The sequence below is a fragment of the Temnothorax americanus genome, unplaced genomic scaffold (genome assembly GCF_048541705.1).
Source record: "Temnothorax americanus isolate GAGA-0224 unplaced genomic scaffold, ASM4854170v1 Scaffold7, whole genome shotgun sequence".
In the NCBI taxonomy this organism is placed as follows: Eukaryota; Metazoa; Arthropoda; class Insecta; order Hymenoptera; family Formicidae; genus Temnothorax; species Temnothorax americanus.
Window position 1 is genome coordinate 152,040 of NW_027509792.1, and position 27,951 is coordinate 179,990.

Below are 27,951 nucleotides of genomic sequence, written 5' to 3' on the forward strand. Positions count from 1 at the left end.
TACATTTTAAATGTTCCCGCGCTTTGCTCCGACCGCTCCGATTGATCGAGGCGAGGGCGCGAGCGCGAGGGGGCTTCTGGGGGCGTTCACCATCAGCCGGCACCCTTACCGCCCTCTGGACTGGAGTAAACGGTGGCAACGGCGGCACTGACGCGCGCGCGCGCGGGCGCTCGCACTGCTCGCAGCGCCGGCCGCCGATGGCCGATGTCGCTGTCGCTGTCGCTAATCGCGTTCAGTCGATGCGCGCAGCTTGCGTCGTACGGTACTCCTTTTTCGAGTTTCGCTCGCCTCCCTCCGCGTCGTCCGCGTAGAGAAGAACCCGGAGAGGAGGAGACCGATTCCTCACCTCAGAGTTGCGCGCCGTGCGCGAAGCGAACGCGAACGCGACATCGCGTTTTGTTCTGCGTCAACGGGACCGAGTGGCCGAGTGGCTCGTACATCGAAGGGTAAATTGGTAAATAAGTATCGCGAGAGTGCCGTGAAAAGTGAATCCGCGAGAAATGAGTACTCCAGTGAAGAAGGTGCCCATTCATCTGCAGGTGAGTGCGTTTTAGCACCTGTAACCGTAAGCTTCCGGCCGCCTCTCGTTTGGCGGCGGCGCCGGCGGAGAAAAAAGCGTCGTTATTTTTATCTGCGCGCGACGGCGAACGGGCGAGATGGCGATGGACCGACGGTGGAGGAGCGAGGAGCGTGGTGACGCGATAAATTGCGATAAACTAGCGCTCGATAAGGTCATTGGATTACAATTCCACCCCTGCCCTGTTTCGAAATCGGAAAATCTCGTCGACCGGGCCGGGGCCAGGCTTCAACGAGATATTCGCTCTCCCGTTTTTCGCAATCGTGTGAAAACTGTTGAGCGGCATGGAGGTCAACGTGGAATTTTTGAGAAAATATTTTCACCCCTTGTTTTAAATATATACGTATTTCTCGTAGATTTTCATCGTCGATAATCATCTTGAAGAGGAAAGTTTGTCCATGCTAAATATATGTATATGTATAATATAATACTAAAACTAAATGTTACCGACAATGAGAATCGTATCATCGATTTGCCAAAGGGTCAGCCGCGCCGGCCGTGCCGCGCCGCACCAATGTCGTTAGCTCTAGCCGACTTCATTTTTATCTCACTTTCTCAAACGAATTAAGGTCACTTTTCAACTTTGCTCATTAGAGCACTTCCGCGTCTCAAGCGCTCCGTAATCTATAATTCTCGCTTACGCTTGAAAATTCGATTTATTTGAAATAGGATGCGTAGCAATTAACAATTACTTATTTGCAGCTCGCTCTGACAAATAGCACATAAAGATAAAGAGTTGGGACGATTGCTGGTTGATAGTCGAAGTTGACATTCTCGGTATAAAACTATCACTGTGGGCGCTCGAAGCTATAAACGATAAGTGATATCGTGTATTTTTTAATCGATATATCGGCTTACATAACTTTGACGGTACATAAGAAGACGATTCGATCGGCGTGGGGGGAATGTGAGGATTGCGGATCGTGCTGCACGTTGCTCCCGATTGCACGCGACAACTCTTGCGAATCTTGCGATTAAACTTTAAAGATACCGTTTATCTTATTGAGGTTATCGTTCGCATACGACATAACGTATGTACACGCGCATTTAATCGGACTACTAACGCGGCCGCTGTAATAAGAGATTACCTCGTCTATTTTTCGAATTTCACGTACGTACGTGTACGCGTGTCTCGTCTCGTTAGTCTGTATCTCACCAGCGCGATTCGTTTATGACCCTGCATCTTGCTCTTGCATCGGCATCGTGTCAAACGTATTTTTAATTAATTTTTAATCAATGAAAAGATGTTTGTAACGTTCGGCGTAAATACGATAATAATATATATTTTTATTTTTTACGACTTCTGATATAGATAGAGTTATTTGCATTATTAAATTAAATGAAATTAAATATTAATCGAAAACTTTATTGGTTTTTCGATATTTATTAAATGCTCGAATAAACAGTTGTCGATCAATGTATTTGGAAAAATACATTTGTCGATGCAAGCCTCATATACCTCATATACGTATCGTGCGAGGCGTGAAATTGTCGATCGCTCCCCGTTGAGAATATGAGAGCGTTGCGAGACTGCGAAGAGAGTCGCGACTAATTTATATTATCGATTTTATGACGACTCGATGTATTTTATTACCGCACTTATCATTTACCTATATATAATTGTACAAGTCGAAGGTTGAAGAGTCGAAAGTCGAAAGTCAAAAATATAAAAAATGTCCACAGTGTAAAATTACGAAATTATTAAAAAGCCGCGACGTCTACATTTTATTTTATATCGATATATTTAGATCAATGATGCACAAATGATGGGTTGAATTTTTAGCGACCGCAATGTTGCCTATATAGAGTTACTTGACGTTTGCAAAGGATATTTATTATACCGTGATCATAAGAAACGGTTATAAGAAACGCTCTCGTTATAACGAAAGATGAAGATGAAGAATCGTGATTCCGCAATTTTGGGTAGAAACAACTATCGCGAGGCATCGCGCACCGCCAACTGCCGCATTGGCACTGCCGCGATTTAGAAAATAGGGCGACATTTGCGAGGCAGAAACTGTGTAATGTGCCAACGTCAATAGGAACATTAGGAGCGATAAAAAGAAGCCTCGTGTCATTAAATAACGCCTATATCGACAATCTATTGTTGTTAGGTCCAAGTCTGTAGTCTGTATTATACAAATTGTAATTGTTGTGCGGCATTGGGATATAAAGCGTGACGGCGCGTACCTGACGATGAGAAAGAAACGTGACTGTTGTAACGGACTCCGATACACGTATATGTAGAAATTTTAGCATCTCGTCTTTAATCGGTACTTGCTAGTTAACGCCAATTAAAAGCAGAAAGCTCTCGTCCTCTTTCTCACCGATTCTGCAAACGGAACAATCGCCGCGCGCCGTACCGTTAGGGTTAGATTCAAGCGTGTCGTCTTTCAAGCGCCGACTGTATTTCACTTAACGATCGCAACGTTGTTTATTAGAATTAGATGAAATAATAACGCGGTTTTTTTCGTTTTAAGACTTTCCACGTTTCTTCTATAATTATATATATATATATATATATATATATATATATAAGTATATTGTAAAAAATCTCGAAAATCCATCGTATCTTTTTCTTCCGCAATTACCTGCGGATTCTATCGAGAGAGGATAGAAAGCGCGTGATATGCGTCGATACGCACCTTCCTCGACTATACGCGTACCGACGTATACAATGGAGAGATGATTTCGATGGGAAAACTTGAGCGGAAAAGTAATTTCGGTAAATTTAACGTCGACAACGTGTTGTCAGGTATAAAAACATTTATATTTATATTTATATTAAATATTACATAGCTAGAGGATAGAAAAAAAGATTTGATTGAAAGAAATAATGTGTTGGGAATATCGTGCTGGGGAAAAGTGAACGTCGCGAAAGCTCAAGCTCGCTTGTTTCGTGTGCCAAAGATTTGTAATGTAATATAATATAACGTAAGATAACGGAAAACGTAACAGGAAAAATCATACGGTACTGGGACGTGAAGGCCGACCGGCGCGGCGGCGCGGCGCTCCGCGGCTGCGACTGCCCGCGTCGGCGGTCGACCTGCGGCCTGCGAATCAATAGTTCGTCGACTCGACTCGTCGACCCAATGTCCAACAACTGGCCGATATCCTCTTTAGCATACGTTTTGCGACATCGGCTTTCAGACTCCGGAGAGAGCCGATGTTATTCGAGCGCTGATCCACGAATACGTTTTTCGGATAACGACGATTTTCTCTCGCGAGAGAATAAAATAAAACGTATTATCTCCGGCGCGCGCGACGCTCCCACGCTCTTTTCGACGGAGAGAAACGCGAGAATCCCTGACGAGATCAAAATCCGCGCCGTCCTTCTTCGATCGTTCGACAACCTTTTTTAAGTATCTGTACAATTTCACGAGTGGAACGAGAGTACGCGGGGGATTAAACAAAGGCGCGGTTCGACGCGCGACGACTGACGACGCGTGAGGCGTGCGAGACGATGCGATCGCGCCTCGCGAAAGATGTACGCGTACGTGGAAGACGTGTGATTAATGGAAACTGACCTGGTTTTATTTGCGTCCTCGCGCGTTGTGTTACGTTTATAATTGTGTACACCGTACGCGTTTATAATTCATTTCAACGGAGAGAATACGTTATTTTTATCGTCGCTGATCAACCAATAATTGGTGACGTATCCTTGCCGTTTCAATTATTAAATCTAGACTACTATTCTATCGTAAAATAGCTCTTACTATAATCTTTTTACCGAGCGTTGTGTAAGAAGCCAACGGCTTAGCGGTTTGCCAAGTTCTCCGCTGTGATCGTCGGACAAAGCAAACCGAAAGATTTTTATTCGACCGTTCAATTAATTAGAGTAACAATGATTAACTTTGTAAACCATCTACTATTTCGTCGCTGTGTGTTTATAAGAATTTATGATAAACTTATAAACTACTGTGCTCTATTTAGTCTATAAGTAACTTGAATTTCACGTTTGAACGCGCGAGGTAACGTTCGAAACTCATCAACAACATATATACGTCTTATTGTGTTTGCGATCCAAGTCGATCTTGATCGAACGTAAAGTTGTATATACCGTATCCTCGGATATCTATTATATTATCAAATTGTGTTCCAACTCTTTTCCCGAACAGGAATTCCAACACTTTCCGACGCTTACCCAAGAGCTCAAAATTCCATCAATTATTACGATTTATTACAATGTCGTTATTCTAAAAATATGGTGCTGGCTGTGCGGAGACGGTCGATTGACGTGTGACGATAGATTATCGTCGTGTCAACGATCGACTAGATCACTGGATTAAGAGATCGACATTTGTAGCTCTCGAAGCATGTCGCGCTACTATTATTCTCGACAATTTTTGTTAGCTACTTATCTCGCGCTGCTTCCTCTTCTATTCGCGCGTCCATTTATTTTTGGAGTTTTATTTCGAGTTGTCGTTGGTCAAAGCGTCAAAGCGATCTCGCGCGCAAAATTCCCTCTTACCGGACAATGTACGTCATCGGCCATCGCGTTGTCCCGATGATCCGCGGTATCGTGTTAAATTTGACTGGACCGCTAACGATAAGTCGGTCAAATCGAAACACGCGTTGCCAGCACCAATTCCGATTGTGAATTGTGAAACGTAAACGCGATAGAATCGGATAGAGGAAGCCAGGTGTGACTCGTGTTGGCCGTTTCCGGTGCACCGGGTATTTACGAATGTAGAGTAGAGTGGACCGACCGGCGCGGCGCGCGGTGGATCGTTCGCGACCCCGTTCGCATCAAGTATATAAAGCTATGTGATAATAAAGACCATAGAAGTTACGCAAGATCGATATACTAACAATAGCATTGCAGTATTCTTAACGCGTGTCAATTAAGAAAGAATCAATGCGTGCGTAGAATGCCCCGCATGCGTGCAAATAAAGTTATTAATTTTTCATTAATAGGATGTGGGAAACCTTGGACGATATTTTGCGTAGGATTCAGACAATTCAATGCCATCAGTCTTGTACGCGGTGCATCTTCTCGCGCGAATAATGTAAAACAGGGTAAAACGCGATTGAATGCGATCGCGCGGGTATATGGTCCAAGGACGCCTTCGTCGCGACGACGATGTCGTTTCAAAGAGATCTCTCGTAAATTTTGTGCGCGGTGCGCGTGCGTGTGCGTGAAGCTGGCGTATCGTTTCGTTGAAAATCGTTAATTATTGAAAGTTCTTTATTTTCAATAGTTCTATAGTTTCCGATAGAGTAAACAAATAATTCTGGCCGTTAAAGCCGAAAAACGCGTCGGTACAAACTGAGACGCTGTACTCGCACGCAGCGTCTCGCTTCGCTTTGTCCTGCGAAACTTTCCGGTACGGTATTTGTCAGATTTTAAAAGATCTGTAGTTCTTCTATCTGGCTATAAAGCCAGAACTCTAAATAATTAATGATTTTCTACGAAATAATGCGCCAGTTTCGCACACACTTTTATACGCAGTCATGAATTTACGTCCACGTACGGCATCTCTCATTAAGAACGAGACGCAATTACTTAATAGGCGCCGAGCGTATGATAAATAATTTACAAGAAGCAGTTTGCGTGTCTTGCGTAACTGTAATATTGAGTCTTTCAGGCGCAGATTAATTTGCATATGTACCTATATATATTTGTCAAACACTGCATGACTACCGTGTGCATTTGGAAGAAATAAAAAACGATTGCAAACGAGTCTAGTTTTCATGAGAAGTGAAACTTCTTAAATGTACAATATTATTATTTTTATCCTATTTCATAATTTTTCGTGAAATTTCAGTATTATTTTACTTTGTTATAGGAATATACATTTCTAAACCACATTTGCCATATTCAGTGATAATGATATAGTGTGATGCGAATCGTCTTTTAAAGATAGAAAAAACGTTAACCATGTGTCTTTGGTTAAAAAATTTTCAACTATTTAATAATCTTTTTGAATACGAGACATTAAATCCATCAGGTGATTGCGCGATGCTTAAAGTTATTTGGCTGTGTGTGTCGTCCGCTAATATTTAAATACCGAGTCAACCTGGATTCCGATACCCTGCGAGAGTTTCGTTATAGTCGCTTGGGATTACCGGTTCAGACGCAGAGGGTATCTTTTGTTTCTTACAAAGATGAAAGGTAAAAGATACTTCGGCACAATTTTTTTTTTCTTTTTACCCCAGACGCCAGAGCTTTTTTGCGTGATTTTTCGCTGAATTGATCTAAATTCTAACTGATCATCCTGCGTGTACTTATATCTGAAGAGTCAACGCGTCACAACATTACCTTCAATTAAATTAAAATAAAATTAAATTAAATTAAACGAGCGGTATATATAAATTAGAGGCGCGAGTTGCAGCGAATTTTTGCAATTTGCACCGCTCTCGCTTCTCAGCTTCTTCCTTGTTGACAAAGGAAGCGACAGGCCGCATAAATATTGCAACCGAGCAGTAACGGAGATTCGTTGGGCGACCGACCGATCTGTCTCATTTGTATCTACGTTCCTCGCGCCTAGCCGGCTTAGCACCGAAAATCTAAAAGCGGAATCCAATTCTCACAGTTCACGAGAGACCTTGAGAGATGAAAAGAGAAAGAGAGTGGCACGTTCTGACACGCCAAATTGCCGCTCGCGATCTAATCGCGAAGAGATATTCGCGATAAGGAATTTTCGCTTACAACCGCGTCGATTCGCGCCGGCGAATTCGAGACGTATATAGACGTATAAAGACAGGAAGTGTCGGGGACTATTGATTTTAACCAGGGCCCCTGCCCTGGTCTGGCTTAACGCAACTCGTATTTTGTCTCGTCGTATTAGCCTCGCTTTTACACAGCGAATTGCTTTGTATATAGTAAACGATAACTTGTATATTGTATACGAAATATTTTTATGAGAAAAATATGTACTGTGTGTTAAGTTGAAAAATTAATTGTATCTAATTAGAGTTATATTCTCTAATATTTTATCATACATTTCATGTCTTTACTTTTTTTACATGAGGATACAAAGGTTTATTCTAACTGAGTTCAGAACTAGTTTTTTTGCGCTATTAATTTAATACAATTTATTAATTTTTTAAAATTATGTGATATGATATTTTTACCGGATTACATTAGATGGAAAAGATGTAAAAAATGGCGAGATGTTTATTTTTTGGATCGAAATCTGCAATAGTGATACATGAATAATTTTATCTACTATATAATTAACAATTCGCGAGAGAGAGAGAGAGAGAGAGAGAGAGAGATAAAAAATGGAAAAATAAATTTGTTTATCGCGTAATTTATCGACTTGCGAGTGTCGAAAGAATTAAATCTTAGATACTGATACTTCGCTTTAAGAGTTAATGGGATTTTGTTGCTCTCGAGGCACTCCTGCAAAGATTTCACTTAAAAAAATTACACGGTGCCGTATACGTGACGTATCTTAAGAGCATGCTCGTCGAAAATACTCACGCGCCGATTTCTAACACATGAAACGCATATGTTCTCGGCCGTTGCTAATGCTACACTTCCAAAAGATGACAAGGTCTCCGCCCACGTAAAAATACGTCTGCCGATGATCTCTCGACACGTAAAATTCCAAGGGCGAGCCTCCGCGTTTCTACATTTCTCACGAAGCTTCTCCTACACGTACCCTACGCCTACCGCTATACACTTCTGTTCTATATTTAATTTTATACATATTTACTGTTGCATCGATTTTATTGAACGTCTGCAATCGATATACCGAATGTCCTAGATCTTAGATCCATTAAAAAGTATATTAGTCTGTTTGTATATCGAATTATCTTTAGACGCAAAGCAATACGGAATCGATCTCTCTTAATCGGTGACGTGGAAGCGTCAGTGCACTGACGCGGAAGCGCAGCTAAAGTTCACCCAATAAGATCGGAAGGCTCTCGTGAAGCTCGCCCGAAAGAACTCGTTGCCAATATGACTATACATATAGTTATGACTAGTCCCATGGGGCGCGAAGAGGTCTAGAGTCTAGACTAGCTGGCGTGGGTGGCAACAGCCAGGAATTGTTTTTTTCCCCTGACGCCCTGTCGTCTTCATTCCCATCGTCCAATCGTCCCTTCTCCGGGAGCTAGGCGCTAGGTCTTTATATTCTCTTCGCGCACGCACGAGGGCGAAAAGCACGAAAGCCCTTTAAAAAGACGCTCTCGTTCATGCACCCACCCTGCCATGCACATCATGCAACCTGCGGACCCTGCGGTGTATCAGTGCATATACGCAATGTCGGCTCTCTTTTTTTTCGTAATTTGTTCCTCCAAGAAGATAAGGATCGTACACGGAGTACGATATTACGTCAATAATAAAACAAAGGATGCAACTGGAAGTTGCGTCATATTCTTTTTTATTTTATACGCGTTGGTCATGGAGATCGTTGACATTAAATGGTAATTAAATCTCGAGTTTCAGTTTTTGTATTATACAAATTAAAAAAAAGAAAATATATATATATATTGTATATATATAATTTATATGTAAGAAATGGAATACAAAAAGTATGATTTATCAATTTAATTTATCACTTAATATACTCATGTTCTGTATTTTATAGATGGCGTTTGCAAGCATTACGTTAATTAAAATTTTCGTTTGTCAATTCAGTTGCATTTCGCTGCAAAAGTAAAGAGAAATTTTCTTTAAAAAGCACGAGATAACTGTTTGCTTATCGGATCATGCACATCGCGATCATGTACATGCTCTAAATCCGTATCGCGTACATTAGCGGAAGTGCGTGAACCTTCGTTCTCTTATACATTGCTGATTGATAATACCGTAGTGGCGTAGTAGCTGTATACTACATAGCGATGCGCGTGTATATTAATTGCGTATGCCGGATGTTGGAGTCCATCAGTCCATGTCCATGCACGCGTTGCGTACTAGTCGCCAAGTTGCGTTATGCGTTATAGTCGCGTTATATCAAGGACGGTATTCGGGCGAGTCATGGACGCGAGTGGTGGACGAGGCTGAATCCGTTACGTTAAATCGTTAATCGTTCCTCGATTGTTAAGCTCGTATTTTTAAAACTGTAAAATAAACTATATTCTTGTTAAACTAACGCAAATATTATTCTTTTCTAGAGCTCGCAGAATAGATTGCTAATTAAAAATGGCAAGGTCGTGAATGAGGATGGAGTAATCGACAGCGATGTCTATATCGAGGATGGCATCATCAGGTATGCAAATGCGAGATGCATTTTTATCGCACGACGCACAATATTGATTTATACGGGTACATATTCTGCGTTTATATAACGTGTCGTTTGCGCGAAAAACACTTTTCGGCTTGTTAGAGGAAATTGTGAGGCGCGGATCCGCGCGTTTGTTTGTTAAAGGTAACGAGGCATTTTACTTGGCGATATGACGGTATGAGTATCGTAGTATATTTACAGTTTACGTGTCTAATCGCCACAAACGAAACGCGATTCGTCATCGCGGTAACTCTATCATGTAGAACTGAACGAGGTGGCTACAGAGAGAGCGAACACACACACGTTTACGTTCGCTGTAATTTATCAAACAAGCGCGACTGATCGTAACTGTTAGGTAATCGGTGGACCCGGTAGATCCAGTAGACTCCGTCCAAGTATCAATGTCATATGATTGTGCGGAACGAAAAGATTGGTTGACAAATATTGTCATTTTTGTTTGCAGGCAAATGGGACGCAATCTCATTATTCCGGGTGGCACAAGAACCATCGATGCTCGTGGAAAATACGTAATGCCCGGTGGCATAGATCCGCACACCCATTTCGAGTTCGAATTTATGGGTACCAAGTCGGTAGATGACTTTTATCAGGGCACGAAAGCCGCTGTCGCTGGCGGTACCACGATGATCATCGATTTCGTGGTACCGCGAAAAGACGAGAGCCTCGTGGAGGCTTACGAGAGATACAGGCAGTCGGCGGATCAAAAAGTATGCTGCGATTATGCGCTGCACGTCGCCGTCACATCTTGGAGTCCAAAAGTAAATTTATTACGATATCACAGTTTTTTTTTTTTTTCTATATTTTTTCTTTTTTCCCTACATATAATAAATATATTGCAATCCGATTAAGTTTAGAATACAAATATCTACTTCTAATCTGTTCTAATCAGTTTTCCTAACTACTTATTAAGCCGACTTATAGCTTTCTAATTATTTTGAGATAAGTTGTATCTGATCAACGTATAGCCTACTTTTACGACACGATGCGTCAATCAAGCACTCACTCTTGTAAATGCAATATAATGCTTACGTCAGGTCATCGTTCCATGTGCGCTCTCTATTCTGTCTTTTTTACCCGGAACGAGATAATTGCGGCATTTAACACGAAATCTTCCTAAGAAAGAAAATTCATTTAGGTTTGACCTCTTTCTTTCCCCTATTGATCATATGCAAAATTGAAACTGCACAATTTATTTATACGTTAGACTTACGCGCGTTAATTATGTTAACTAGGCGCGCAATGACAATTGGCGTAACGACAATTTACGTAATTCCGGTGCAATGTAAATTACAGTGCCCACGGAATACATAACATTAATCCAATTCTACCTTTTGTAGTTTCCGCTCATTAAGATGGTCGTAATTCAGTTTATTAGAAGTTTTAAACGAATTTATTAGATGTTGACACTTGATATTAATAATTCAATTCAATTACATCAATAGTCTTGATCAATTAATATTTATATAATTCGGTTTCTCTCTCTCTCTTTCTCGTCCAGATTATACCCTTATCCATACTATATGGAGACGCAGATAGAGAATTTAATTAGAGTTAAACTCAATTCTATCGCTAGCTTGTTAGTCTTAGCGTGGTTTGAATCTCTTACGTTCACAGCTTCGATTACCGACATTCGAAGGATCAGTGCGATTCCAAACGTAGGAAAACCAACAAACTTGTTTCGTAAATTGGCGACTGTTGTGCAGATCTCGTAACCGGCTTATAACTACGATTGCCGATCACGCGACTGGAATACCGAGCGACGGCGGATGAGAAAACCATTCGCACGTGCTGCCTGAGGGCACGATGGAAGAGAGTGATTTGCCGTCGAGCCTCCTTATTTGCTGCCGTCAGTCGTACAATCGAAAGGAAGCCGCGTTCGCAATTCATTATTCATCGGTATTCATTGCCTCGTCTGTTTGCAGGTCAAAGAGGACATGGCAACGTTGGCGAAGGACCACGGCGTCGGTAGCTTCAAAATGTTTATGGCGTACCGAGATATGTTCATGCTCAGAGATCCAGAACTGATCGAGACTTTCAAGGCGTGTAAAGAAATCGGCGCCGTTGCTATGGTGCATGCGGAGAACGGTGATCTTATCGCTGAGGTATACATATAAAATTATGATAACGCTAATGATAATGCACATATTTATCTGAGATCAATTCCGCGTTTCATACATTTTGCTACTTTTCACTATTAATCTTCGCTGATGTCCTTCGGAGATCGTGAGATTTCATTTCAACATTTTCAGACTCCATAGTCCTTTTAAAAAAAGTTGTCTTTTAATTCTTTATTTATAATTTAGTAAGTTATTTGTAATTTAAAAAGAACACATATGCGCGCGCGCGCATTCAATATACACATTTAAATAAAATAAATAATAAATTTATATTTCACAAACTAGAAAATATACAAATATTTTTATATGTAACTTTCAAACTTTTGCTCTTCAAATATTATAATCGACGACTAATCTAAAGTAACATAAAAAGAAAGCTAAATAAAACCGCTATGTGACTTGAAAGTTACGTTGGATAACGGAGGCTCAAGATGTTGTTTGAATGTTGTTTGAAACAGGATTTTAATGCAAAATACAATTTACGAGCTCTCTCTCCTATCGTCGTAAACTTGTTTTAGAATGCGAAGAAATTACTGGCCGCAGGAGTAACCGGCCCGGAAGGCCACGAGATGTCACGCCCCGAAGAGGTCGAAGCGGAGGCTGTGAACAGAGCGTGCGTTATCGCGAATCAGGTAAGCGGAACGCTTCGCAATAATGTCGTTGCTAAAACGTTGATATTTCTTAATCGGTCTCGTATATTCGTGTTTCGTTATCTGTTTTGATATATACTTTATTTCATCCGAGCACGTAAAACTTTTTTACATTTCACCATTTTTTAAGTCCTATTACGGATGTACTTGGCACGCTACCCGTAGTGGTATTTAGTTCACGAACGATCATAAATTTCAGTAGATTAGAAACCAGGACGCTGCTTTTCGTGGCATGTGCCCAATGTCCGAAATTCTCAAATCGTGCCGACATCAAGAAATATCTGTGTCACGCGGTAAAATGCGATAATAGCCTAAGAATATCTAAAAATGCCTACATTCTATACATTGTATTTTTCCTTTCTAAATCCTCGCCTTATTATCTTTCTTATATCTTTTTAAATTTCATTTTTTCCTTTTTTAATTTTATATTCTTAAATTTCCTCTTTATATACACAATCAAAAAAGATAATATTTCTCCATTTTTTACTCTCTTTCTTTCTCCGGCAACTAAAAACGTATTTAGGCACTATCGCATCTATCGCCCCGTACTAGTATCAAAATTCTGCATGCTTAGGTCAATTGTCCGCTGTACGTAGTGCATGTGATGAGCCGTAGTGCCGCCGAGCAAGTGGAAGACGCGCGTAAACGCGGCGTTTGTGTCTTCGGTGAAACCTTGGCAGCTGCAATCGGCACGGATGGTACCAACTACTTACACAAATGCTGGAGACATGCCGCCGGTCACGTTATAAGTCCACCACTCAGACCAGATACGGACACGCCACGAGTACTCGTGAACATGTTAGCTAAGTGAGTCGAAACTGTCGATGAATTTACAGAACGACTTTGACATCGAAGCGAGCTAGAACGTGAATCTATGAAACCATCTGTGTAGAATTGTAGAGATAATTAACACGCGAGCACAATTTGAGGATTCATCGTTAGCAAGTCGGATATGTGTATTACGAGCCAAAATTAGGTAGAGCCAATACGAACTGTTAGTTGTAAACAGCGATATTTAAGAAGGGAGCCAGAATTAGAATGCTAAGAAAAAGCATAATTTTTGCAATTTTTTTCTTGGCTCCAATGAAACGAATCTTTTCGAAACTTTTGGGGTGTTTTATCACACATTTTGACATTAACAAAAAAATTTTTTTATACAAAAATATTGATTTTTAGTATTAAATGTTCAGCAATATCTACAACCACGTTTTTCGAATTCTCGTACAAGATAGAGAAAAATCTATTTGACTAATCGACTTGATCCAAGATTTTTTAGTTACATAATTGCATTCTCTTCTATGTGAACCTAAGAGATTTATGAAAAAATTAAATTTAACAACTTTTTTTAAACAATTGAGTTGAAAATTTTTGGCGAATTGTAACTTTTTCTTCAAAATCTCACAATTAGTTTAATATTCGATATTAAAAAATTTTTTTAGGTTTACATAGAAAAGAATGCAATTATGTAACTAAAAAATCTTGGATCAAGTCGATTAGTCAAATAGATTTTTCTCTATCTTGTACGAGAATTCGAAAAACGTGGTTGTAAATATTGTTGCACATTTAATACTAAAAATTAATATTTTTGTATAAAAAATTTTTCTTGTTAATGTTAAACTGTGTGATAAAACATCCCAAAAGTTTTGAAAACATTCGTTTTATTAGAGGCAAGAAAAAAAATTGCAAAAATTATGCTTTTTTTAGCGTTCTAATTCAGGCTTTCCCCTTAAACATAGATCCGATTGCATTCTTAAATGAATCCCCCTTGCCAAGTATAGCATCTTGTCCGTAAGAATGTTGGAAAACACTTTCGTTTCGAGATCGATGGGTTACGTATCGACGTACTTTCTACTTCTAAAAGGAATAACGCACGAGTGGTCTTTTCCTAAATAAATGAGTCAAGTACATTGAGAGAAAAGTTGGATTTGTACAGAGTACTGAAAAATCTCGGATGGAGAAACTCGATGTTTCTTCGCGACTTTACTGTTAATTATCTTTATTCTATCGACTATTCGATAGAATATTTTGAGAAAAATTGCGTTTCCCAAATAACATTGCAGCATGTACGTATATATTCGGCTCAAAGTATCGACTTTACCGAGTCTTGGGTCTATATGCACACCATTGATTTTACTCCCTCCACATACTTTCTATCCCGCTTATTAGCGGAAATTGGTTGCAATTGCAGCAATAGTAATTCTAGTTATCCAGTTTCTATGTTATTCTATGTCCAGCTAGACGCTTGTGACATACGCGCAAATTGCACAGTTATGCCGTCCCTTATTTGTCCGTTCGCACATTGAAATTTATATTTAATATTTAGTTCCGTTGAGAGAGAGAAATCCGACCCGCATGCATATTGAAAGTAGCCATCATTATTTTCGTTCTCTCTCTCTTTGCTCCTTTATTTTTATTTATTTGCCTGTTACGTGTACAAATTCCTCTTACGATTATTTTTATTGGACTCAGCATTGCGCATTATACATATGAAAATTTTATATAAAGGTTGATATAAAAATATGTTCATAAAAGATAAATCTGAGCACAGCTGAAAAATATTTTATGGCTTTTCCATTTGTAAATTTTATATTTATAATATCAATACTTGGCATATATGACATACGTATGTACGTACGTTTGGAATTAAAAATATGAATATAATTTTACATATACCTACACATGTGTTTTATACATTTTATATTAAATAAAGAAATTAATTGCTTTAATATTAATATATAAAGCTGATTCTTATATGTAAAATGAAAGGTAATAGTGATAATTTTAGTACTGGAGCATTTTGAAATTTTTATCGAAATTTCAGTATAAATTTTTTTCCAATCGTAAATTGCTTTGTCTAGTATATAGACCAGTAGAGAGAACGCAGCAGTTATTTCAAAGAGAGAATAAAAATATCGACTTTAGGTGAATAGTCCGTTGTACATAACGGCGATTTCGAGCAAGTCGGCTGCCGATGTCGTGTCGGCGAAACGATCGGACGGTATCATCGTTTTCGGGGAAAGCCTGGCGAGCACCATCGGTATCGATGGTAGCGAGCAATATGGCAAAAACGTGGAAAGAGCAAGGCGTTTTATTACTAACCCTCCGTTGCGGCCTGACCCAACGACACCTGCCTATCTAACCGAACACCTGGCCCAGTAAGTAGAGTCTCCGATCTCTTTATAATGGCTGGGTTGGTTTAAAGACTACCATTAAATGATTACCGTTCCTCAACTTTTTATCATTTGACGTTTGCTATTTAATTTCGTATTATTAATTTCGATTACTTTAGCTTATTCGATGTCAAAGTAACCACTTAACTTTTTTTTTTTTTCAGACAGTTCAATCTTCAGACGCACTAATATGACCATTTTTTCAGAGATAATCTTCAAGTTACCGGTAGCGACAATTGCACGTTTAGTACTGAGCAGAAGGCTCTGGGCAAAGATGATTTTACGAAGATTCCCAATGGCGTGAACGGCGTGGAGGACAGGATGGCAGTGCTCTGGGAGAAGGGTGTACACGCTGGCATAATGGATCCCATGCGATTCGTTGCGGTCACCAGTACGAATGCCGCCAAAATCTTCAACCTGTATCCCCGAAAAGGTGTTATAGCCGTCGGCTCGGACGCTGACATTGTCGTCTGGGATCCCAACAGGAAACGCACCATTTCCGCCGAGACCCATGTCCAGGCCGTTGACTTCAACATCTTCGAGGCAAGTTTGATTGAATCATCCGCTTTCAACGAGAAACGATAGTTGTAGTATTGCGCAGCACAGTGTTGTGTGCGTTATATTTAGACAATTATTTTCGTCGTAATATATATGACTGAGATCTACAACATTCTCAGCGCGTCGTATAATTCTTTCTGGAAAAAAAGAGAGATTATCGAATTGCGCGATTACGCTACAACAATAAAAATATCACACGCGGTTGTAGTTTAATTATTTAATTAATGGTCGATTACAGGGTATGGAAGTGACTGGCGTACCTGAATACGTGATTGTCAGTGGACGCGTATGCGTGGACGAATGTGAGCTCAAAGCTGTTCATGGCTTCGGAAAATACGTAAACACTGATCCATTCGGCGCTTATGTGTACGATATGATAAATGACAAGGAAAAGGTATAACATACCGATCCTTTTTTTTTCTTCCCACTCTTCGTTTTTTGCCGCTATTTTTTACAGATGGGTTATTTTTAAATAATAATGTTAAAAAGCGATTATATTTTTTTAAATTAAATTTGAAATTTTTAAAACTTGATCAGAATAAAATAAAACAATAATAAAAATTTTATTATTTAAATTTGACATTATATTGCAACTGCGTAGAGACCACGTGGAGTCGCACGAACCGAAGCGGAAGCGAAGAGACATGCCGAGGAAGACGCCGCGATTGCGAAGGCTAAAGAAGAAGCGAGAGCGGCTGCAGCTGCGGCTGCGGCACGAGCCAATCAGAACGGTTCGATTCACGATAGTCCAAAGATAAAATTGCGATCTATTACTTGTACTTTACCAGAATCCGCCGTGGTGACACCATCCACGAAGGGCCCAAGACTCGAAGGGCAGAGAAACCTACAAGATTCTACTTTCTCTATCAGCGGTGAGTCTTATTATAAATCATTTTTTGAGTCTTTAGACATACGTGGCATATATTTTCTGGTGGTCTCATACTAATAAAGGATAAGTCTAATTCTAATAAATTGTTTGAGCTTGACATCGTAAGCCAATTGTGGGAAATACATTAATTCTTATTCATTTGTTTTATTCTTCATATTGTGGGAATATAAGCGCGGTTTTTCTTACAGAGGATGTCGAAGAAGCACGCAGGGCATGCATTCGCGTAAATAATCCACCGGGCGGGCGCAGTGCGGGAGGCTTTTGGTAATTTTTACAAAAAGAAAAAACATCAAGCTTTATATATAAGGATCACTTAATGCAAGAATTGAATGGGATTTTACTTCTCTTTTCCTTTCTCCTTTGTCATACTCCTTTCATTCGTCATAACACACGTACACACCCTTCTTCGTTTCAAAGAGTATCAGTCCGCGCTTTCAGGTTTGCTATTCATTAAATATTACACTAATGTAAATCGTTTCACATTGTATTCCTATCGGTTAAGGTCTGTTCCATCGAAGAAGGGGACGGAAGCCACTGGCCAATAGGTTGTACGTTCATACATATATTCATATTAATCATTCAACTTTCGCTTCATTATCGCTTCATCGATGTACCGCACCGTATCGTTGGCGTGCTTCAATTATCTTGGTCCATTTCCTGATTTCTAAATTATTTAGAAATTATTTTCTTCGATTTTTTTGACAACGTTATGTGTTAATAGATTTTCTGTAAGAGATCACTTCCATTATTATTACTTCAAGATTTATTTATTGTTGCATACATAAAAGTGTACGTATAATTATATAATTTGTGTTATATGTCATAAAATCACAAGATATGTATTTAACATCTGAACGAAAAATACTATATTGGACGAAACATTTTTGAAACAAAGACTTTCATAATATGTAAAAAAGTTGATAATATTTTATGACTATATACATATATATTGTATTTTATTATATAAAATTTATTTCTGTGCGTTCGGCAATTATATTCATTACGAACGAATTCTAAAAATCTCACTTATTGTTAGAAAAAAAACCCATTTGTTATATATTATGAACTTCGGTATAGGAGATAAAATATTTGTTTTCTTATTTCCTTTCTTATTCTTATTGTATGATGATTTTTTTTTAAAGGAAACCTTGTAATGATGATCAGGATGAGATTTCTTATCTTGTGAATAAAATCAGGTGATGTGATATTAGTCACATTATTAATAAGACAGTTGCTTGTTTATTATCCATGATAAGGAGAATTCGTATTAGAAAACTGTTGTGGGGCTCAAAGAAACATAGAAAGACATGTTATTTTAAGTTACAACACTTGCATTGAGCCATCGATAAAAAGTTATGTTTATTTATAACGTGAAATGTGTTACATAAATATATTTATATATACATATATATATGGACTAGTTGCATCTTGTGGTGTAATTATATGTATGCTTGTATTTAATAGAGAAATCATTAGAATTTTATTTCAAATTTAATTTTCACAGCAATTAATATCTGTTGCGTGTATACGAAATATTTCTAAGTCAAGAGTAAAGACTTTCCATCAGTACAATTATTTTATCGTTAAAAGCTATAAGTTGAACGTGACATTATTTTGCATATTGGAGTTAAGAAACATATATGTTTATATTTCGATCCAATTTATTTGTCTTATTTATTATCGCAACAATGCACATAAACGTTAATATTACTTTGCGTTACTTTTACGAAATTAGAAAATATTTCAGTTTAAATGTGTAAACACGTTTAATTAGATCGTTGAATGTATGTATAAAAAAGTGCAGTTTAAGTTGAAGTTAATTTAAAAAAATTCTTACTGTTATAATTCTCTATATAACTCTATACAACTACTGTATCGCAGAAATTTATATGTGTTTTATTGGAGGTTTTCTAAATGAGGTTGAACAATGTTGCATTCTAAATCTGTTGCGATCAATTAATATTCATCATTCGTTAGCCATTACAATCAACATAAGTATATACAATCACTATAAGTCGTAACATAAGCGTGTAAGCTGAAAGAATCTTGTCATTCGTATTAATCACCTTTTTATGATCACGTTTTCGATAAATTTGTACTTGGTGTAAGATTCTAGAGGTAATACGCCAAAGGAAAGTAATTTTAGGTCGAATAATGATTTATACTTTGATAAATAATGATGAGAATCAAGATTTTCCGTTTAGCACGTAGATTTATGTAAATCCTATCGACAGAAGTTTACGGCAATGCTAATACCGATTCTCCGCATTCTCTGCGTCCGCGCGAGCGCATGATATAAATTATAAAAAACGACGCACAAACTTTTGTTCGCCCATATCATCACTGTAAGATTATTACGATAAGAGCAAAATGGGAAATCATGTTATATAAATGCATTCTCTAATTGTAAGAACTCTTTACTTAATTTAAGAGACACTCATTCACAAAATCATACGTTCTCATAATAATACGCATGTCGTTATTAATCATTTCACGTAACCCAAGTTATTCGACATTCCGATTTGTTAGACTCTAGCTCCTTTTATATCTAAAATATTGAACACTACTCTTTTCTCTACCAACTTAACTCTTTCTGATGATTTAATCACATATTATTAACACTTGAAGTATATAATTGAAAATACCGTTATCACTACTGAATTTTCTTTAATATAATAATGATAAGGAATGACAAGAATAATAAATCGTAATCACTTAATCGTCATCATTACGTAACAAGTGTTAATTGTGTAATCATTCATGTGTAAAAGAACAGTTAAGTCTTACGACTAAGAGCTTATGCAAGTCAAAATATGAAAGACCAAAGCAACGTTGGAAATCAAAAATTTTCTAATAGATTTTCTATCGAAATTCTGCCGACATTTCTATGCGTCTCTGTACTAATGATAATCCAGTACGTTTATTTGAAATAGTAACTTTTCTAAAAGTTGCATCGACACAAAGTACTTTTGAGCAAAGTTTTTTATTTCTCAGTAAATTCAAAGTCGTTTTGAGACAGACTGAATACCTTGAAAGAGATTTACACATTTAAAAAAAATTTATTTAATAACGGTTTTATTTTAAGAATTAGCACAGCGAAGGTAGCGAATTATAAGACAAATTATTGATTCATAAAGTATCTTACATAGCACAGAAATATTTTAACGCATTGTTATCAATTAAACTTCACAGAGAGTTATTATTATACACTTTGCACGTAACGCTGTTGATATTTTATGCCAGTGTCGAAGATTTTTATGTTATCGCTGTTGGATATCTACAGTGACATTTATTTATTTATTTAAATGGCATATATAAAAGTGCTTTTAAGGACAAATAGCATATTACAATTATAAATGTGTTCACGTTACGTGACCTCGTGTCGAGTACTCGGAAAGAATGTATAGTTTATCGGCATAAATGACACATCTAGAGTATCCTATTTATGTCTGTTATGAGATGTATGTGATCGCTTTAAATAAATATAACATAAGTAACATAGACCACGATTTTCCTTAGCGATTGACCTTAGACAACTTACTATAGATCTAATATATATATATATATACATATATATACATATATTGACCGTAACGTAAAGAAGTAGAACACAAATATGTAAAAGAGGATACATTTGGCCGATCGTTACTGTCCTTTTCATTAATTAACGATTTAATTAACAATTTGTGTTGAAGATACATAATTGATGATTATCATACATATTTATATTACACATACTGTAATTACATATTCTTTTATAATTGCTATCTTCCAATATCATTACCGCATTCGAGATAATATATTCCCTTTGCAACATTAAACTTAATTAACATTTAAATTTAACTTAAAGTGCTCAAAATGTTGCTGTCGAGTACTAAAGCGGTACGTAAGTTTGTTAAAATAATGGATAATATTGCTCGCAAAAAGAACATCGCAGCTAATTTATTGTATATAGCGCATGCATGCCAGCTTGCTGAAAATCTTTGATACGTGATATGGCTTTAACTCGTAATAAATAATTATCACAATACGTAAGATAAAATAAAATAATTCGATATTTATCTTCCATTTTTCTAAATTTGCTATTCTCACGTGACAACAAAGCGCTTGCACATATCGCTTCGATATTTTTGCATCATTCCAATTTCCTGCAGCATTCCGGTTCGCGCATATATTGAAATATAAGGAATATTATGATTCACTTTCTGACTTCATCCTTATCGTTTAATTTTTCCGCTCTTTGACGCGCTTTTTCTAAAATTTGCTTGAGTTCTGACGATCGGGCAGTTTTGTACTGTAAAAAAAGAAAAAAAAATCGAAAAATGTTGCAAACGTTACAAAATCTTTTTCCATTAAAGCATGCTTACCTCACATTCGTTTTTCGCTAAAGTTAGTTGCCCATTCAGCCTGCTTCCCTCGGACAGACCGCACAATTGCTCCAGTCGCCGTCGCGATAAATTGAACAATTCCGTGCCGTTCGTATTTTCCAACTGTTTGCAAATTCTACAAATAAAATATACTTGTATTTATTGAATGATGAATAGATCACAGTTCCGTTACTCTCTCATAGCAGAATTATATATATATAGTCAATATACTTTTGCGAGAATCCTTTGGCTGATAACCAAGTTTGAACTTCCCAAGGGGTCGAGTGTTGAGTCAACCAAATTTCCTGCGTGCTGTTATTGATAGGAGAATTTGCTTTCTTCTCTCGAAATATCCTCAGAACGAACTTGAGCTCTTTTTGAACTTCTTCTTGACTGGAAATGCCTTTTGAAAGTAAGAGTAAGAATGCGCCACAAATACATTTACTATGATAATAATTGCTAATTATAAAAATTTTCATTTAATTACATTTAAATAAAAATCCATTTTATTAAGAGTCCAAGTAAGAGTCGGGTTTTAACAAATAGGTATGTATAAGATGGATTAACAAGATGAACTAATTATTAACATTAATATTTGAAGGCTAGTACTCACCGTTGAAGAGTTTACTACTTTTGAAAGTTTCTGCTTTATTAAACGTAAAAGTTGTCGATGGCACAGATTTTTGAGTTTGAAACAGTGGGGTAGATCCTATTGGCGTCGGCGGCGGCGGCGGCGGTGGTGGTGGAAGTGGTGGAGGCGTCGGAGGTATCGTCGATGAATCTAATGCCGGTACAGGTGATGCTGGTGCTGATTTTAATGGAGATAGTATTGGGATTGATTTCAATACAAATAATGTTGGTGCTGATTTTGATGTGGGTAATTTTGGTGCTGATTCCGATGCAGCCGGTAGTGCTGGCGTTGATTTCGATGCGGACAGCTCTGGTGGTAGTGTCAGTGCAGCCGGTGCGGGTAAAGCTGGCTTGTCGGGTATTACATCTAGTATTATATCGCGAGGTGGTGAATGCACTTCCACGATGCTTTGTTGCGTATTAAGCTTTCCGTTCGACCGAGAAATACTCTCGATAGAAGAAGTGCTAGATCTACTGCTATCACTGATGGATATTCCGTTGTACGAACTAATGTCGTCTGTAAAACAATTTTTACATAAATTAATTTGTATCAAATTGTCCTTGATAAGATATGATAAATTATTTATTGCACGAGTATTTGATTCGTTCACGGAATCAATACGTCATAATGCATATGCCAATATAGACGAGCTTGAAATACGTGGAAAGGCTATAACTTACCCCACAAAGCTTTCACATAAACTACACACAGTTTTATATAATTGGACGAACACCAAGCATATATAAGCATCATGTATAATAATATCTTGGATTCTACTAATATATGAAATTTAATATCGCGATAATAAATCGCCGTTCGTCATATATGCATGTTCGTTATACAAGGTGTTTTTTTTTATCACTGCACTAAACAAAGTATCTTTATATAAAATATAACGAAATGATACTACAATTATATCTAATTGTTGTTGCGATTCGCAGGAGACAAGAGAAATGACGGGAACGACGACGACTCCTCGCACGAATAGAATGTTTATTAATAATAAGTGATGTACACATATAAAAAAATTACAGTACAATGAAATATACTGATGGATCGCATTCCCGGCCCGTGGACACACACATAAATGTCAAACTAATATTTCGATCGATCGCGAAATAAAGATAAGGAGATAGCGCGTAGTTGTTCACTTTTTTTAGCTTTATATATTGTAATTTCTTATAAAAAATACACGTCGCATTGTAAGGAGCGTTTTATCAATACGATTACGATATATAACATCACAATCTAACAATAAATAAAGGAATATGAAGAGAATGTATCTGTAATAGAGAAAGAATAACAAGAACTTGTACTGCTTGTCCACGTTTATTATATTGCTCATTGACTTCTTGGTCGACTAGTTATTATCTCGTTTAAGTCAACACTTTGATATATGTAGGTTTAAATATATGACAATAAATAATGCAAGTCACAAAAAATAATAATAGCATCAATTCGATAAAATCGATTCTGTCTTTTATGCTTGTACTTTTTCTGTCTTTCTTTGACAGTAAAGATTTACAATTAGAAATATATCGAGAGAAGCTTAGATTTCGCGTTACAGCGAAATTTATATAAATCATATGGAGACCATGATTACAAGAGATCTAGTTCGTCAGTGTTTCGTATTTTTGTATTTCTAATATTTTTAAACTTTACAAAAATTTATCATACATGTGTGCGTGTGTGTGTCTTTTCTCTCATTGTTTTTACAGCTCTCTTTTTCCTCGTATTCCCTTCGGTCGTTTGTACAAGCTTATTTACATTGATACATACAAAATGCATGCGACAATGACACGTACAAGCAAAATTGACAAAAAGATTCGCTACGTCAATAGAAGCTATTGATAAAACGGAGAAATAAACATGAAAATGTATCGTCAGATACCCTAGGAGCGCAATACATTTGCAACATGTTGGCTAAATATTGGTTGTATTAGAAGTACAAAACACTGGCCCCTTGGCCAGTATTTCCTAATGTAAAGCATATTGGTTATTAATAAAATGCAAGTGCACTGCCAATATTAGCTCAAAAAGAGAGAGCGTCTACTTAACAATATAGTACCAATATGAAAAATTAGTCTATACCCAACAAAAAAATTGGATATATGTCCAGTATATTGTTAGCCAATATTAAAATATAGTATAATATAATAAAGTTGTGCTACTAGGGTACGTATTTTCAGAGAAGTCGTTTTCTAATCTTCCACAGTCTCCCAAACGATTTTTATCAATAGCTTTTATCGAAATCGTAGAATTTGTTCGCACAATGAAGCTCCAGTAAGGACAAAGGACAAACACAGTTATAATTTGAACGGAAATATATATATATATATATATATATATATATATATATCTAAGATAGATTATATCATCCCAACTAATTTAACCGTTTACATATAGGTGCGTATTTATATCATTTCATACTCTGCATAACTTGCATTGCTCTATTAGTATAAGTACTTTTTAACGGAAGAAAATATCAGATCTTAGCGGGTTTAACGTCAGATATCGTAACATTTTTACTTGTAAAGTAACATGATATAATATGTATATGGATTCTTCTTTCTGCCATTATAAACTACATAGCTAAATTTGGTTAGTCGATAAATACAGAAGATAACATATATGTAACGATACGATCGATTATCAGAAGTATAACATTAGAAACTAGTTGGTAACTCTCAACCACGTTAAATGCTGGATGATTGTCATTATATTTTCATTAAATTTTAAGCGCGTTACGAGATTCGTGATTCAATTAAATGCTTTTATATGTGGTTGATAGTCACTGTTATCCAATAGCTAACAGATCTCGATCATTGTTAAACGGCTTATTAATTAATTCACACTAAACGTGGTTCCAAAATCTTAACTTTTATACAAGTGTCTGACAATATGTCTCGATATATTGCCTTGGAAAGTAGTTTCCCTCGATAACTCTGCCGCGTCGCCATTATTGCGCTGTCTCATTTCTGATTATCATTAATCACAATGTCTGTATTTGTGATAACGATACATCTGTGATAATGATAAAGGAAAGTCAACAAAATAATCAAGTCAATCTATGCGTTTGAGAATATAAATTATTATGAATAACCATTTCATACGGAACGAATTATTACTTGATACATTTAGAATCGTTCTTCATACTTATTAACTCTTTCAACAATGACCATACAGATTGCTGGATTGCTGCAATGTTGTAGGCCATACGAGACAGAGACAGACAATGGCCTTGTAACGCAAGGATACGAGAGCAATGTACTTATATATGTATAGAAAAAACCACAATTTACCAGTGTTACTCTATAAACGATACATATATGCGGATCAGAATAATTGCTCTATCCGAAGAACCTAGAATACCACGCCCCCGTTGCAATCGTATAAATGGCTCACACAGTCTACACTCATATATATGTACATGTTTAAAAGAAAATTGTCAGATATTACAACATTTCTTCACGAGAGTGCTAATCGAAATGCTAATTGAACGATGATCTAATGGTTAATTATACTACAGTCCGTTTACAGTCTAATGTGATGCGCGTTCTCCTACCTCTTATGTATATTAAAGTATAGCTTTATTGGATTTATTAATATATCGACTTTAATGTCACCTCACCATCATATTAATCGAGACAGCATCTTTTGGAAGACATTCGTTGTTGCTAAAAAATCTTACTTATATAAGAGGCGATGAAAGCTGAAATTTATAGCTTGGCACTTTCCTAATTCTCAGAAATTTCTCAAATTTGGATAAAAATAGGAGACAGATATATAATCGCGAGTTGGAGATAAATGACTTAAAAGTATCGAAATTCACCTTTTTTCCCAAGTCTTTCCTTTCTCACCCAATCAGCAGGAGCTGGCGGCGGAATCGCATGTGTTCGATGTGTGGCTTCCGGACCTGGACTAGTGCTGGTTCTTTCAATCTCCGAATCCTGTGACACACAATCAATTCTATTACAAATACATAAAATTTATATAATCAGCTTAATAATTCACATAATTCTCTTAATTATATGTCGATACTTTAGAGAGTGAAACTAAAGTCCTGTCTTTTTTGCACGCTGCAGCGTGTTTCAATGTAAACTTGTATTTAAAAAAAGTTTGTATAATTCATTGTTGTCGAAATATATATCTATCCTGGTGGAAAAATGCCTCAGAACTTTTCACATTATTTATCAGAATGCCTATAAAAATTTTAAGACTTTCTTAAAATTGTTAAATTTTCTAAGATTTTTATATATTATTAATTAGAATATTTTTCAGAAAAACTCTTAGACAAAATAATAATAAAATATTTCAGATTTTTCCCGCCAACACATCTTTGTAGAAATGTGAATAAACGTGAACAAAAATTGTCCATAATTATTCATCAGCAAGATATCCAAAGGTGTGTTCACCTCTTAACGACTCTCACCTCATAATTATAGCCGTGCCCTTGCCTCGGATATCTGCTGGTATATAGAGGATTGTTAAAGACGTCATTGTCAGCAGAATGAGTAGCGGGATTGTGAGGCGCAACGATGGTGTGCGGCACGTGAGCGACTTGCCCTCGGGAGTTTCTCGCTTTCCACCATTTCCTGCTATCGTCAAGAACCTCCAGATATTCGCCTCTGACTACCGTGAGCTCCTTGTCGTTGTTCGCCGTTCGTGGATAAGTGACTTGCACAATTTTGCCATGGCGCGCTACCAATTCATCCAGCCAAGCCTCCTGCGCTCTCTCTATACCGGCGGCTGCTCTGGGAGCTCTCTCGATCGAGTCTACGGAAATATCACTATGCGCCCTGGTCTGATCCACTCTCTCCTCGCGACCATACAATTCAGAGCTCGGTCCATAATTCCTGTCGAAATATTCGTTACCGCCGCGCTCCTCCCGGCTCTCGTACTCGAGATAATCGCTGCTGTAATGCGATTCATCCACATCACGGTGATTGTAATAAGGATCGTTCTGTTGTTCTGGCAACTCGTCCCTTTTTTGTTTATCCGCGTTCAATAAGGACGCCAAATGATCGTGATCCCTGTCCTCGGGAATAGGATACTCTGGCGACCAACCGTCCATGAAGATCGGATGGTACGGCGGCACGTGTCCTTTCCATTGATCGCGCGGTATCAGCCACGTGTCGCCCAGCGAGTGCCAGAGCTCGGTCTCTTTGCTGGTGACGCAGTTTATCAGCAAATTGACCGCTTCTCGCGTGAGGAGCGGCGACACTACTTTACTGGGTAAATTCGGATCGTAATTGGTATCGTGAGAAGCGTCCACGATGAGCGCGAGCGGCGTGAAGAGAAAGTGTACGAGTTCCGGCGCGTTGGGATCGTGGATATGCGCTTTGAGCTTGGCTAATAGGTTGAACGAGAGCTTGAATTTCTGGAAGATATCAATGAACTCCATCTCGGGAGGTGGCTTTGCTCTCATCGTTAGCATACCGTCGCCGAGGTTTCTCTTCTTTGATTTCCGATTACGTCGTCGGCGCTCTAGCTCCCGAGACGCAGCAGCCGCGTGCTGCAGACGCGCGATGAACTTTTCGATGTCGTCGAAGCAATGATTTAAGATCGTCACGTCGCGCTCGTACTTCTCCGACGATGTCGACGACACCTCGTCGTTGTTCTCTTCTCGAGACATGTCATTCTGTCCGTCTGCTATGTTAAATTATATTATATTAATATTATATCGTAATTATATATCCTTGAGAGTTTTTATATTCAATGGTGTTTCAAATTAATGGTAAAAATTTATTTAAACATTGATTTCAATGATAGACAATATAACACAATTTTTTTACATA

General features: G+C 37.7%; 2 protein-coding genes across 7 annotated transcripts in view; one reads left to right on the forward strand and one right to left on the reverse strand.

Moving 5' to 3' along the window:
* The first annotated feature begins 184 nt into the window (after window positions 1–184).
* Crmp (Collapsin Response Mediator Protein) lies at window positions 185–25,822 on the forward strand. 4 transcript variants are annotated; one of them, XM_077422005.1, is made up of 11 exons: window positions 185–539; window positions 9,644–9,738; window positions 10,217–10,529; window positions 11,694–11,873; window positions 12,407–12,520; window positions 15,461–15,693; window positions 15,915–16,251; window positions 16,505–16,660; window positions 16,868–17,138; window positions 17,344–17,419; window positions 23,095–25,822. In XM_077422005.1, exons 1-11 carry the CDS (start codon window positions 501–503, stop codon window positions 23,108–23,110), a joined length of 1,830 nt encoding a protein of 609 aa, XP_077278131.1. In that variant the 5' UTR covers window positions 185–500; the 3' UTR covers window positions 23,111–25,822. The 4 variants fall into 4 exon arrangements, with proteins under 4 accessions (XP_077278131.1, XP_077278129.1, XP_077278133.1 ...); XM_077422003.1 differs by lacking the exon at window positions 15,461–15,693 and adding an exon at window positions 13,113–13,345 and having other exon boundaries at window positions 191–539; XM_077422007.1 differs by lacking the exons at window positions 15,461–15,693; window positions 17,344–17,419 and adding an exon at window positions 13,113–13,345 and having other exon boundaries at window positions 192–539.
* The window catches only part of LOC143906146 (epidermal growth factor receptor kinase substrate 8), a 21,314-nt gene continuing 13,539 nt past the window's right edge, over window positions 20,177–27,951 (reverse strand). The window contains exons 5-10 of one of the 3 annotated variants that reach the window (XM_077421983.1): window positions 26,586–27,802; window positions 25,986–26,103; window positions 22,136–22,669; window positions 21,754–21,925; window positions 21,523–21,658; window positions 20,177–21,449 (exon numbers count right to left, since the gene is read on the reverse strand). In XM_077421983.1, coding sequence (XP_077278109.1) covers window positions 21,354–21,449; window positions 21,523–21,658; window positions 21,754–21,925; window positions 22,136–22,669; window positions 25,986–26,103; window positions 26,586–27,802 — 2,273 coding nt within the window. In that variant the 3' untranslated portion in view covers window positions 20,177–21,353. Of the gene's footprint in view, window positions 21,450–21,521; window positions 21,675–21,753; window positions 21,926–22,135; window positions 22,670–25,985; window positions 26,104–26,585; window positions 27,806–27,951 lie in introns of those variants that run through there. The other 2 variants (XM_077421982.1, XM_077421985.1) reach the window with 2 other exon arrangements.